Genomic DNA, 14,426 nt, shown 5'->3' with positions numbered 1-14,426 from the left:
GACCAACCTTTTAAAAGGTTCAGACAGGAGATATAGTTGAGTTGGAGTCGTTCAGTTTATTGATTCACAATGTATCAATAATTGCTGTGCTTGATGTAAATAAGATCAGTATTTTAAAATCAATAAATTAAATTTGGGGGGGGATTTATTTCTTTCAGCAAAAGTGTGCTTTTTAATCACTTGTGGTCCCGCAGTGAGGGAAGGGACCGCAGACCGTCACCCTTATACCTATGCCACACCTGTGTGACCAATGTGAAAGCGGGATGTCAAGGAGTCGCCTCTACTACAGTGATTGCCATGGTCTTTCAGGTCCCATGTTGAGCAGCTGTCCTCCTGCATAGTAACTACCAGGGGCGGACTGACCATTTGGAAACTTGGGCACTGCCCGAGGGCCCGGGGTCAGTAGGGAACCTCATGAGATGACCCTGATACCTTTTTTTTTTTCATAGGCTTTTTTGAGTGTGGGCAAGGACACAGGGGCCCCATGATTCCCTATTGCCCGGGGGTCAGTAGGGGGCCCCCTGAGATGCCCCTGGTACCTTTTTTCATAGGCTTTTTTGAGTTTGGGCAAGGACACAGGGGCCCCATGATTCCCTATTGCCCGGGGGGTCAGTAGGGGGCCCCCTGAGATGCCCCTGGTACCTCTTTTTTCCATAGGCTTTTTTGAGTTTGGGCAAGGACACAGGGGCCCCATGATCCCCTATTGCCCGGGGGCCCCATGAGTTATCAGTCCGCCCCTGGTAACTACTGTGGTCGTTTGGTATGGGCACCATTCACAGAACACCTTGTATTTCTGTCAATGTCTGTAAGGCGTCCTCTGATTGGACAAGGCGTCTAGGTGGGATGGTGATGTCAGTCTCCATGCCATCCAATCACTTTGCATTCTTTGAGAAATATACTATAAATTGCGCACGTGCTGAGTGAGTGACAAATGTTTGATATAGAACAGCCCCTGCAGGGGGAGGGGAGACTGAGGAAATGCTTCCTCCTGCCTGCAGCAGACTAATGACATCTCGGCATAGGCAAGGTCACTGACTGGATTTGAAAGATGGCTTCCTAATGATAAAAGGTGACACTTTTCTAAAAAATTATATTGTTACAACGTGACACGTCAGGGATGTGCTCTTGCAGATTTAAGTTTAGCCCCGCCTTCCTTATAGTAGGAATATATCCCATAATTCTTTGCTTTATGGACCATACTCTGCCTGAACAATTTCCTGCCTATACGCTGGTAATGTGGTCACTTTAGATAGCAGATCCTATCAGCGCTCTTCTTTATTGGTTGCATTGGAGATCTGTGTACTCATTATTTCTTTTCTTTCATTCTCAGGTTACCCCGCTGGATACACCACACCAGCGCCAGCCTTTAATCCCAACGTGTACGCTGCCAGTAGCCCCGGCTATGCCCCAGGTAAGATCCTGCCGCTGTCTCAGAGTACACGCTGACTTCAAACGCCGTCAAGCTGTTTCCTGCACAACAGACTGTTATGTATATTTCATGCTGCGTGTTTGTCAGACAGAGGCAATCTGACACATACTGTTAGATCTTTGCCGTTCACCTTTGTCACTGCGGTGCAGAGCCATATGGCACAGGACAGATCACAACTGTCTACTATTAATGGGGAATTCCTGCTTCACCTGGTTTCTGTCAGCCTGTCATAGAGGACCTGGGACTTGTATGTCAGAAGTGCTGGATTCGGCTCATCAGTAGTTCATAAGAAGAAAGTCAGTTGAGTTCATACTGAGCCTGGTGAGGCTGTTCTCAACAATAGTAGGGCGCCCCTTTATTAAAGTGTTACTAAACCCAGGACTCTGCATTCACTAAATCTGGTCGCCCAGGACCCTGCATTCACTAAATCTGGTCGCCCAGGACCCTGCATTTACTAAATCTGGTCGCCCAGGACCCTGCATTTACTAAATCTGGTCGCCCAGGACCCTGCATTTACTAAATCTGGTCGCCCAGGACCCTGCATTTACTAAATCTGGTCGCCCAGGACCCTGCATTTACTAAATCTGGTCGCCCAGGACCCTGCATTTACTAAATCTGGTCGCCCAGGACCCTGCATTTACTAAATCTGGTCGCCCAGGACCCTGCATTTACTAAATCTGGTCGCCCAGGACCCTGCATTTACTAAATCTGGTCGCCCAGGACCCTGCATTTACTAAATCTGGTCGCCCAGGACCCTGCATTTACTAAATCTGGTCGCCCAGGACCCTGCATTTACTAAATCTGGTCGCCCAGGACCCTGCATTTACTAAATCTGGTCGCCCAGGACCCTGCATTTACTAAATCTGGTCGCCCAGGACCCTGCATTTACTAAATCTGGTCGCCCAGGACCCTGCATTTACTAAATCTGGTCGCCCAGGACCCTGCATTTACTAAATCTGGTCGCCCAGGACCCTGCATTTACTAAATCTGGTCGCCCAGGACCCTGCATTTACTAAATCTGGTCGCCCAGGACCCTGCATTTACTAAATCTGGTCGCCCAGGACCCTGCATTTACTAAATCTGGTCGCCCAGGACCCTGCATTCACTAAATCTGGTCGCCCAGGACCCCGCATTCACTATATCTGGTCGCCCAGGACCCCGCATTCACTATATCTGGTCGCCCAGGACCCCGCATTCACTATATCTGGTCGCCCAGGACCCCGCATTCACTATATCTGGTCGCCCAGGACCCCGCATTCACTATATCTGGTCGCCCAGGACCCCGCATTCACTATATCTGGTCGCCCAGGACCCCGCATTCACTATATCTGGTTGCCCAGGACCCCGCATTCACTATATCTGGTCGCCCAGGACCCCGCATTCACTATATCTGGTCGCCCAGGACCCCGCATTCACTATATCTGGTCGCCCAGGACCCCGCATTCACTATATCTGGTCGCCCAGGACCCCGCATTCACTATATCTGGTCGCCCAGGACCCCGCATTCACTATATCTGGTCGCCCAGGACCCCGCATTCACTATATCTGGTCGCCCAGGACCCCGCATTCACTATATCTGGTCGCCCAGGACCCCGCATTCACTATATCTGGTCGCCCAGGACCCCGCATTCACTATATCTGGTCGCCCAGGACCCCGCATTCACTATATCTGGTCGCCCAGGACCCCGCATTCACTATATCTGGTCGCCCAGGACCCCGCATTCACTATATCTGGTCGCCCAGGACCCCGCATTCACTATATCTGGTCGCCCAGGACCCCGCATTCACTATATCTGGTCGCCCAGGACCCCGCATTCACTATATCTGGTCGCCCAGGACCCCGCATTCACTATATCTGGTCGCCCAGGACCCCGCATTCACTATATCTGGTCGCCCAGGACCCCGCATTCACTATATCTGGTCGCCCAGGACCCCGCATTCACTATATCTGGTCGCCCAGGACCCCGCATTCACTATATCTGGTCGCCCAGGACCCCGCATTCACTATATCTGGTCGCCCACGACCCCGCATTCACTATATCTGGTCGCCCACGACCCCGCATTCACTATATCTGGTCGCCCACGACCCCGCATTCACTATATCTGGTCGCCCACGACCCCGCATTCACTATATCTGGTCTCCCACGACCCCGCATTCACTATATCGGATCTCCCACGACCCCGCATTCACTATATCGGATCTCCCACGACCCCGCATTCACTATATCGGATCTCCCACGACCCCGCATTCACTATATCGGATCTCCCACGACCCCGCATTCACTATATCGGATCTCCCAGAGTACACAGAACATGGAAATGCAATTATTTTAGTAAATATAAACTGTTAAATACCTTTTTTCATCAGCAGTTAGATCAGTCTTGTGACTGCTATCAGTGTCCAGCAGAGCACTGGTTAAAGCTTATAAGAGGAGTTTTCTTTCTGCTCCAGCAGGATGCAAAGCCTCTGGCCTTTGTCTAGACAGTGCTGATTGGCCCTGTGCTGATCACGTGCACTCTCCCAAGTAAAAAGAAAACCTCTCTTGCAATACACACTAAACTGATCATGTGCAGAATGACTCCGGATTTAGTGTGTCTTATCAGGAGATAAGACTTGGACATTGGAACAAGGGGAAGATCAGAGAAGACAGGGTCAAACAGCCTTTTTACACAATGCAGAGGATTAACCCCTTAGTTTCCACAGTGAGTATAACAAGCACGCTTTACTGCATATACAGACTGATTGTACTGTTGTGGGTTTAGTAACACTTTAAGGGGATCCAAATTCCAGGTATGAATATTTTTTACATACTTACATTGGTTCATCTTGTATGTATGTACCATACCTGTGGGATCCCACCAGAAGCTGGAAATCCCTGAAGTAGGCATCAATACTACACCGCTACTAGATATTTTAATATTCGTGTTTGCTCATAACATGACACATCCAGGGGCCCCCGGGCAGTAGGGGATCATGGGGCCCCTGTGTCCTTGCCCAAACTCAAAAAAGCCTATGAAAAAGGTACCAGGGGCATCTCATGGGGCCCCCTACTGACCCCGGGCCCTCGGGCAGTGCCCTAGTTCCCAAATGGTCAGCCCGCCCCTGGACACATCCAATGCATTTAGGGTGTCCAGACCCTCCTTGATCAGGGCTCATAAATGCTGTGGCTGAACTCCGTAGCGGGTGCCCTTGTGTACTTGTATGTGTATAATACAGAGCCGTATTGCCATTGTATGTAGATTTCATACTGTACCTCTGCTATTCGATCTGCTAATACTGCCATTACTGTTCTTTATTATACGCACATAAGTATCAAAATCACTCCACTGAGTCCAGTCACAGTATTTCTAAGCCTTAATGAAGGAGGGTAAGCCCCTGAAATGCACTGGATGTTCTAGGTTTTTGTGACCAAATACTAATATTAAAAGTTTTTGAAATCTTAGAACTTTGGTCTGGCAGTCTCTTTAGACAGAGAACCCCTCACTTTTAAAAACATGGAAGTTCCGTGCACAGAATCATGTAATAAGAGTGTGCAGCCTGGTCAGAAGCATTCTTCAAAATCTGCTGAATTTAGCTGGAATAACTGGCTGCTCTTGGCCACTATTTTAAAGCCGAACCGTGTGTCATCTACCTGGATAGTGAGCCTGACGTGAAGAGGCAGGCCTCCCGTACAACTCCGGATCAAGGACTGCTGATGGTGAGACAGCGGTCGCAGGGGCAAGGTGGGGTATGAGTGCCAGAGATCAGTCCGGTAATATCAGGTGAGCTGATAATTTGCAGGGAAGGAGCAGGGTTCTGATGTAGCCGTGCGGGATTATTATTATACAGTATTTATAAAGCGCCAACAGTTCGCTCAGCGCTGTACATTACAAAGGGAGACAGAACATATGACAGAACAATAACAATACAGTGCGATACATGAGGGGTTCGAGGGCCCTGCTCCTTGGAGCTTACAATCTAGGAGGGAGGGGATAGTTGTACAGGAGGAGATAGCTGTGGGGGATGGAGTGGTAGGCAGAGTAGAGGTGGTCGGCATTTAGCAGGGGGTGGGGTAGGCTTTCCTGAAGAGGTGTTTTCAGGGTGCGCCTAAAGGAGAGGAGAGTAGGTGATAGTCTGATGGGTTGGGGTAGGGAGTTCCAGAGGATGGTGATATCCTGGAGGCGGGCATGGGAGGAGGAGACCAGGGAACTAGAGAGGAGGTCTTGAGAGGAGCGGAGTGTGCGTGTTGGGTGGTACTTGGATATTAGGTCAGTGATGTAGTTCGGGGCAGTATGGTGGACAGCTTTGTACGTCAGTGTTAGGATTTTGAATTTGATCCGTTGCGCAATCGGAAGCCAGTGGAGGGATTGGCAGAGGGGGGTGGCGGAGATGGAGCGGTTGGTAAGGTGAATGAGTCTGGCAGCCGTATTCAGGATGGACTGAAGCGGGGATAGCCTGTGGTGAGGCAGGCCAGTGAGGAGGGAGTTGCAGTAGTCGAGTCGTGATATGATGAGGGAGTGGATGAGCTGTTTAGTGGTTTCTGGGGTTTGGAACGTGCGGATTTTGGCGATGTTGCGGAGGTGGAGTCTGCACAAGTTAGTGATTGGATTTGGGGCTGGAAGGATAAGTTGGGGTCCAGAATGACACCAAGTACTCTGGCGTGCGGGGCGGGCCTGATAGTGGCGTTGTTGGATGTGATGGAGAAGTCACTGGGGGGTGGTGTGTGGGCTGGGGGGAAGACTAGGAGCTCGGTTTTTGAGAGGTTCAGTTTAAGGAAGTGGAGCGACATCCAGTCTATGTCCCAGTCTGTATGGGATGAATGGATACTTGAGCGCAGCGTGCTGAGGATGCAGGGTCAGACGAGCCGGGTTCGGTATCGGTCAGGCAGATCACGCTTACAGCGGCAGGAGGAAGAGTAGTCAGGTCACAGGCCAGGTCAGCAACGGAAGATCAATCAGACAGGAGCAGAGGCAGAAGTATAATCCAAGACAAGCTAGAGGTCAGGGCAGGTAGCAATCAAGCGGAGATCAGGAACAGGCTGGTTCGGTATCAGGAGTCAATCACAGGAATCGGGAAACACGAGCAGGGAAAAGACCATACGGAAATGGGACAACTACTGCAGCCATTTTAAATGGCCCTATTGGCACCAACATTAGTGACAGGTGCACGCCCGGCATTTGTGAGTGCGCATGCGCCGATGTCCAAGTACCTGCACACCTGTTTGACTGGTAAGGACTCTGCGCATGCGCCTATTTGTGCGCCGCGGAACTTCCACTGCACTATGGGCAGGCCTTCCCTGACACTCTGAATTGGACAAAATATACCCTTGCAGTGCTTCCCTCCCCTGCAAGGGTTAAAGGGCTCATTCAGTCTAGGGGTGCAGAGGTAAGGTGTATTTTCATGTCCTATTGTTCTGCCAATTCTCCGGAAATGTTCTCTTATTGTCGTAGACTGTGGACGATCCCTCAGCCTCATCAGATACAGTGTGGGACTATTTACTCTGCATTGTATGACAGGAGGTGAGCAGGAAACTGCAGCCTAGAAAGGGGGTATGGCTGGACTGGTCGCATGGGTGGAGAAAGTCTACTGGGGCCAGCAGGTTTGCTTTTGATCAAAGGTTGGGATCGCCCCCCCGCATGCCATGCGTTGTGTTTAAAGCATAAATAACATTTAAGCAGAAGAGATGTACACATTCTTTTCTGCCAAAACAGCAGCTGCTTGTCTCTAGCGGGTTTTTATATTTTTGTGGCCATTGTACAGAGCAATATGCAGTGCACTTGTGGATTCTTCCCAACATCTTACAGAAGGTCCTGGGTGCCGGGGATGGTGTAACTCCTGTGCATGTGTCCAGGAGTTACATCTGCAGAGTCAGCCCAATGACAATTGAGGACAATGGGGGAGGCAGAAGAAGCAGCATAGGAGGTGACTTTGAGAGACGGAGCAGTGACTTTCAGCTTAGATCAGGGCTGTCAAACTCAATTTCATTGGGGGCCACATCAGCAGTATGGTTGCCTTCAAAGGGCCAGTTGTATCTGTTAGACTATGTATCCACCCTTTTATTATTCAGAAATACGCTCTGTACAGAAGTCAGATTTCCGGGGTGAGCTGTATACAGAGCGCAGAGTTCCGGGGTGAGCTGTATACAGAGCGCAGAGTTCCGGGGTGAGCTGTATACAGAGCGCAGAGTTCCGGGGTGAGCTGTATACAGAGCGCAGAGTTCCGGGGTGAGCTGTATACAGAGCGCAGAGTTCCGGGGTGAGCTGTATACAGAGCGCAGAGTTCCGGGGTGAGCTGTATACAGAGCGCAGAGTTCCGGGGTGAGCTGTATACAGAGCGCAGAGTTCCGGGGTGAGCTGTATACAGAGCGCAGAGTTCCGGGGTGAGCTGTATACAGAGCGCAGAGTTCCGGGGTGAGCTGTATACAGAGCGCAGAGTTCCGGGGTGAGCTGTATACAGAGCGCAGAGTTCCGGGGTGAGCTGTATACAGAGCGCAGAGTTCCGGGGGGGGCAGAGTTGAGGGGCGAGCTGCATACGGGGGGGGGGGGGGGCAGAGTTGAGGGGTGAGCTATGCCCAGTGTGCAACACTTAATACCCCCCCAAAGCTTCCTTGCATCTCTACTTTCTCCTACCTCTCCCTATGTAGGTGGCTCTAGTACCTCCCGGTGTCGGTGGCTCTAGTACCTCCCGGTGTCGGTGGCTCTAGTACCTCCCGGTGTCGGAGGCTGCCTCTACTACCTGTGCATCTGTTATACCTCCCTGTGCAGGCAGCGCTGAAAGCAGAGCTGTCCCTTGTAAACACAGAAGGCTTCTGTGTTTACAAGTGACAGCGGGGAATGGAGGGAGAGAGCCGGAGGTGACGGAATGGAGCTGGGTGAGAGGGCCACATGACCAGGCCTGGAAGGCCGGATTCGGCCTGCCGGCCTTGTGTTTGACATGTGGCTTCGACGCTTGAGGAGAGCACACGTGTAAGGTAGGTGTGCCATAATGTATAGGTATGTGTTTACAAATGATGTGCTCACCTTCCACTTTCAACTGCTACTTTAGGGCAGCGCATTCATTTTTTTATGGACTGGCAACACACGCCAATGCAAAGAAAAGCACTGCTGCAGTATTTTTTTGGAATGCTAATGCATGCATTGTGTGGCTCTGAAGTTTGTGGTAACAAACGCACCAACTGCAACTAAGGGCTCCTTCACACTAGCAGGTGAGGGGCAGTTAAACCCCATGATGGGCCATATTTTTACTGCCTCCCAGCCTTTTTCCCCATAGCTACAGAGGCAGTGGTTGGGGTGTATACATGCCGCTGCCGCAATGGTTTGTATTGTGGCCATAGCAGGATGATAGACTTTCCGTGAGTATAACGCCCACTGAGCGTGACTAACTCAAGTGAACAGGGGCCACTAAGCAAGCGCCCCTCAACAGTGTACTAGTGCGGGATCAAATGTTGAGGAAGCGATACAGTGTCTCGCCTGTCAGATGCGCTGTGAAGAGTGATCTCAACATGGATTGCTCTTCAGAAACCAAAGCATGTATAAATGTATGTATAATATGCCCATTCCTAACCCCAGAAACTACTAAGCAACTCATCCACTCCCTCATCATATCACGACTCTACTACTGCAACTCCCTCCTCACTGGCCTCCCTCACCACAGGCTATCCCCGCTTCAGTCAATCCTGAATACGGCTGCCAGACTCATCCACCTTTCCAACATCTCCATTTCCACCACCCCCCTCTGCCAATCCCTCCACTGGCTTCTGATTGCACAACGGATCAAATTCAAAATCCTAACACTGACGTACAAAGCCCTCCACCATACTGCCCCGTACTACATCACTGACCTAATATCCAAGTACCGCCCAACACGCACACTCCGCTCCTCACAAGACCTCCTTCTTTCTAGTTCCCTGGTCTCCTCCTCCCATGCCCACCTCCAGGACTTCTCCAGGGCTTCACCCCTACTCTGGAACTCCCTTCCCCAATCCATCAGATTATCGCCTACTCTCCTCTCCTTTAGGCGCACCCTGAAAACCCATCTCTTCAGGGAAGCCTACCCCACTCCCTGCTAATTGCTGATCTCCTCTGCTCTCCCCACCACTCCATCCCCCACAGTTATTTCCTCCCGTACCACTAACCCCTCCCTCCTAGATTGTAAGCTCCAAGGAGCAGGGCCCTCGAACCCCTCATGTATTGTATTGTTACTGTACTGTCTCGTGTATTGTCTCCCATTGTAATGTACGGCGCTGAGCAAACTGTTGGCGCTATATGACTACTGTATAATAATGAACGAGCCCTGAAAGATCTAATTCCGGTCCTAGGGAAAGCAAAGGTGATTGTACTATACATGCTCCAATATCCATATTTTCAACACCTGCTTCTAAAAAGGACCCAAATAAATAAATAAAATATTGTCTATACTTTAAAAAAAAAAAAAAAAATATATATATATATTATTTTAAAGCTGCTGGGATAAGAAAATGTTTTGTATAAGAGTCATGTGTATTCTTCCTTGAATCTTGGTGTGCTTTGTGTATTTCTTCTAAATCTGTGCAGTAATCCAGAGTGAGACTACTTCTGTACAATAGCTTCCTGTAATAAAAGACCAGTCACTGCTGCTGTCTCTCTATGTGCAAAGTAACTGGTCTTGTCTCCGCCCCCTCCTGTGGTTTTCTGCAGGCAGCATTTAGTGGGTGAAGCCTGCTAGGCCCCTCCCACAGCTCTGTTCTCTGAGCAGGCTATGTAAAGTACAGTGATGATGTCACCGCTACTTTTGTATAAGGTATAATAAGTTTTTGTTCCTTGAGTTCAGTTCTAAAGATACTCCAAGCTTTGTCTGCTCCCCACTTTATAGATGTTTTCTCTCACTTCCTGCTATGTTTTTTGGGACATAAAGTGAAGGGAAAACTCCCTATGGGGACACCACAAACAGCGCAGGTTTTATCTTTTCCTTATCCTAAACCAGGGCTTAAAATTTCTGCTCGCCAATGGCGAGTGGAAATCATGGTGGGGGCAAGTGTGTCCCCCAGGGCCATTTTCCTGAGCAGGCTCGGAGCTCAGGCCGGATCTGTCATTGGCACTGGGAGCCATCAGACTGCTCAATAGCTGAGCGCAGTGAAAGCAAAGGAAGGATTGTGTATTGTGCTCTCTGCCTCCTCCTAGAGTGCAGTACCCGGATCTGTGAGTGAACAACGAAGTACTGCAACTTTTTATGGGGGGGTGGGGTGTGTGTGTGTATGTACAATTGTACATGTGTCTGTGTGTATGTACGTGTGTGTTTGTGTGTATCTGTACATGTCTGTGTGTATGTACATGTACGTGTTTGTGTGTATGTATGTGTGTCTGTGGATGTATGTACATGTCTGTGTGTATGCGTGTCTGGTGTGTGTGTCTGTATGTACATGTCTGTGTATGTGTACAGGTCTCTGTTTGTGTGTGTTTGGTGGCGAGTAACTCTAAGGCCTGGCTAGTAGCTCAGGACTTGAAATTTTAAGCCCTGACCTAAACTTAAGTTTTTTTTTTTTTTTTTTTTTTTTTCTTTCATTTCTTTTAAATAACTTTCTGGGTGAGTTTTCTGACTTTCCTAGTTTTTTCTTTCCTTCACTGCCCTCATTCTGTGTCCTAAAAATATACTTTAAATGTGGAATTTCATTTTCTAATTGTTTATCTGAATCACTGGGCTGAAAGTAATCGGAGCATGCCATGAACTTTACATTTCTTTTTTCAAATTAAATTTTTCATGAAAGCCGCTTCCACATGACGGCACGTTAAATAAATCAATGGTTTGCGTTCATGCAGTAGCGCAGGGCATTAAAGCAGCAGCATTTTCTTGCAATGCAATAATTCCCTGACGCTTTCACAATTCATAATGCAATGTTTTGTGAGCTGGCAGATAAAAATAATCCCCATTTCATCCAGTTTTGTATTCCTAGTCATCAGCTGTACTTTTAACACAGCTAATATAAGTACCAGGATTAATATTCACCTCCTGTAATCCCCCCGCCATCATTAATGTCAAGGGTCATAAATCTTAGATTGTAAGCGCCATGGAGCAGGGCCCTCCTATCCCTCTTGTATTGTTGCTGTATTGTCTCCTGTTGTATTGTGAAGTGCTGAGCAAACTGTTGGCGCCATATAAATCCTGTATAATAATAATAATGATTTATATACTGCACCGCCCTTACAGTTGTGCTCAAAAGTTTGCATCCCCTGGCAGAAATCATGACATTTTGGCATTGATATTGAGAATAGGACTGATCGTGCCAAAAACTGTCTTTTATTTAGGATAGTGATTACATGAAGCCATTTATTATCACCTGGTTGTTTGGCTCCTTTTTAAATCCTAATGATAACAGAAATCACCCAAATGGCCCGGATCAAAGTTTCCATCCCCTGGAACGTTCAACCCCTGTGTGTCACCTTGTGTGTCCATACCAAGGCCAAAGTGGCAATTAAAGGTTAATTTCCCACATCTGTGGCTTTTTAAATTGCTATTAGTGTCTTGTTTTATAAATAGTTAATGCTCTCACATGGATTTACTGAGCAGGCTAGATACTGAGCCATGGGGATCAGAAAAGAACTGTCAAAAGACCTGCGTAACAAGGTAGTGGAACTTTATAAAGATGGAAAAGGATATTTATTTCAGGTACTTATATAGCGCAGTCAATTTGCGCAGAGCTTTACACATATGTATTGAACATTCACATCCGTCCCTAACCCTCAAGGGGTGTACAATCTAAGGTCCCTAATTTACATTCATACATACACATATTAGGGCCAATTTAGACAGGATCCAATTAATCTACCAGCATGTCTTTGGAGTGTGGGAGGAAACCAGAGGAAACCCACGCAAGCACAGGGAGAACATGCAAACTCCATGCAGGAGGCACCATGGTCGGGAATCGAACCCATGACCCATTTACTGCAAGGCAGACATGCTAACCACTAAGCCACTGTGCCGCCCATATAAACAGATGTCCAAAGCCTTGAATATGTCGGTCAGTACTGTTCGAAAACCCCATTTAAGAAGTGGAAAATAAGGGGATCACTTGATACCAAGCCAAGGTCAGGTAGACAAAGAAAGTTTGCAGCCACAACTGACAGAAGAATTGTCTGGGATACAAAGAAAAACCTACAGGTAACCTCATGAGAAATACAGGCTGCTGTGGAAAATGGTGGTGGTGTTATTAAAGGAGGACAATATGATACTTGAACAAAAATGAGCTGCATGGTCAAGTTGCCAGAAAGAAGCCTTTACTGCGCCAATGTCACAAAGCCATGTTACAATGCGCCCGACAACACCTTGACACACCTCACAGCTTCCGGCACACTGTAATCTGGAGTGCTGAGACCTAAACATAGCTTTATGGTTGCAACCATAATCACTGTGTTTGGAGAGGTTTTCCAGAATACCAGCCTCACTGTGAAATATGGTGGTGGTTCACTGAAGTTTTTTTTTTTTTTGGAGGGTGAGCTCTAAAAGCACGGCAAGGTGAATGCAGCATGTTATCAGAAAATACTGGCAGAATATTTTCATTCTTCTGAACCAAAGCTGTGCATGGGATGGTCTTGGACTTTCCAGCACGGCAATGACCCTAAGCACAAGGCCAAGTTGACCCTCCAGTGGTTACAGCAGAAAAAGGTGAAGGTTCTGGAGTGGCCATCACAGTCTCCTGACCTTTAATATCATCGAGCCACTCTGGGGAGATCTCAAATGTGCGGTTCATGCAAGACGATCAAAGACTTTGCATGACCTAGAGGCATTTTGACAAGATGAATGGACAGCTATACCACCTGCAAGAACTGGGGGCCTCATAGACAACTATTACAAAAGACTGCACACTGTCCTTGATGCTAAAGGGGGCAATACACAGTATTACCAACTAAGAGGACGCAGACTATTGAACGGGGCATTTCATTTGTTTACTTGTTACCATGTTTTATGATTGTGCCATTCTGTTATGGCCTACAGTTGACGATGCATCCCATAAGAAATAAAATAAATTGATGTTTTGTCTGCTCACTCATGTCTTCTTTAAAAATGGTACATATTGTACAGTATATTACTAGTTCTCCAAGGGGATGCAAACTTTTGAGCACAACGTTCTGTAATCACTGTAGACCACAAAATGCAGCAATGCAAATATTCCCTTCTGCTTTTATACTTCATAAGTCAGTGTTCTGTGAGCTGGCATATAGAAAGGATTGTTTTTTAATCCAGTTGTGTATTCCTTGTAATCATCTATATTTTTATTACCTCTGAGGATGGAAAAAGATTCGGGGGTCCTAGTAGATGACAAACCCCTCAATACCATGCAATGCCAAGCTGCAGCAAGCAAGGCCAATGGACTGTTAGCTTGCATTAAAAAGGATATTTACTCAAGAGATTATTATTATTATACAGGATTTATATGGCGCCAACAGTTTGCTCAGCGCTTTACAATATAAAGGGATACAGTACAGCAACAATACAGTTCAATACAAGAGGGATAGGAGGGCCCTGATCCTGGGAGCTTACAATCTAGGAGATGCATCTATAATTCTACCACTTTACAAAACTTTGGCCTCATTTTGAATGCCATCCAGTTCTGCTACCAGTCCTCAAGAACTCTGCACATGCTCCGTTTGGTGTGTATTGCTAGGTTTTTTTTTAGTTTTTTTTTTTTTTTTTACTTTGGAAGGGTGCATGTGATTAGCACAGGACCAATCGGACCTGTCCAGACAGAGGGTCGGGTTATGCAGCCTCATAGGACAGTCAGAGCAGAATGAAACTGCTCCTACAAGATTAACCAGCGCTCGGCCAGGCATTGATAGAAGTCACAAGACTGCTATAAACTACTAATGCAAAGAGGTATTTAGCATTTTATATATAATGTAATTGCATTTCCATGTTCTGTGTACCATGGGAGACCAGATATTTATAATGAATGCAGGGTCCTGAGTTTTGGAATACTTTAAGCATCACAAAGCGATTTCCCATCCTCTGCCCAGTTGTTTGCATTCCCCTCTGTAGGTCATGGAG

General features: G+C 47.7%; 1 protein-coding gene across 1 annotated transcript in view; it reads left to right on the top strand.

Moving 5' to 3' along the window:
* The window catches only part of FAM168A (family with sequence similarity 168 member A), a 181,258-nt gene that overhangs the window by 118,588 nt on the left and 48,244 nt on the right, over positions 1-14,426 (top strand). The window contains exon 3 of the mRNA XM_089659847.1: positions 1,331-1,411. Coding sequence (XP_089515973.1) covers positions 1,331-1,411 — 81 coding nt within the window. The remainder of the gene's footprint in view (positions 1-1,330; positions 1,412-14,426) is intronic.

This window comes from Staurois parvus, unplaced genomic scaffold (assembly GCF_062004578.1).
Source record: "Staurois parvus isolate SC_StPar_1 unplaced genomic scaffold, SC_StPar_1.0 ptg001192l, whole genome shotgun sequence".
NCBI classification, from domain to species: domain Eukaryota; kingdom Metazoa; phylum Chordata; class Amphibia; order Anura; family Ranidae; genus Staurois; species Staurois parvus.
This window is presented reverse-complemented; position numbering and strand designations above follow the sequence as displayed.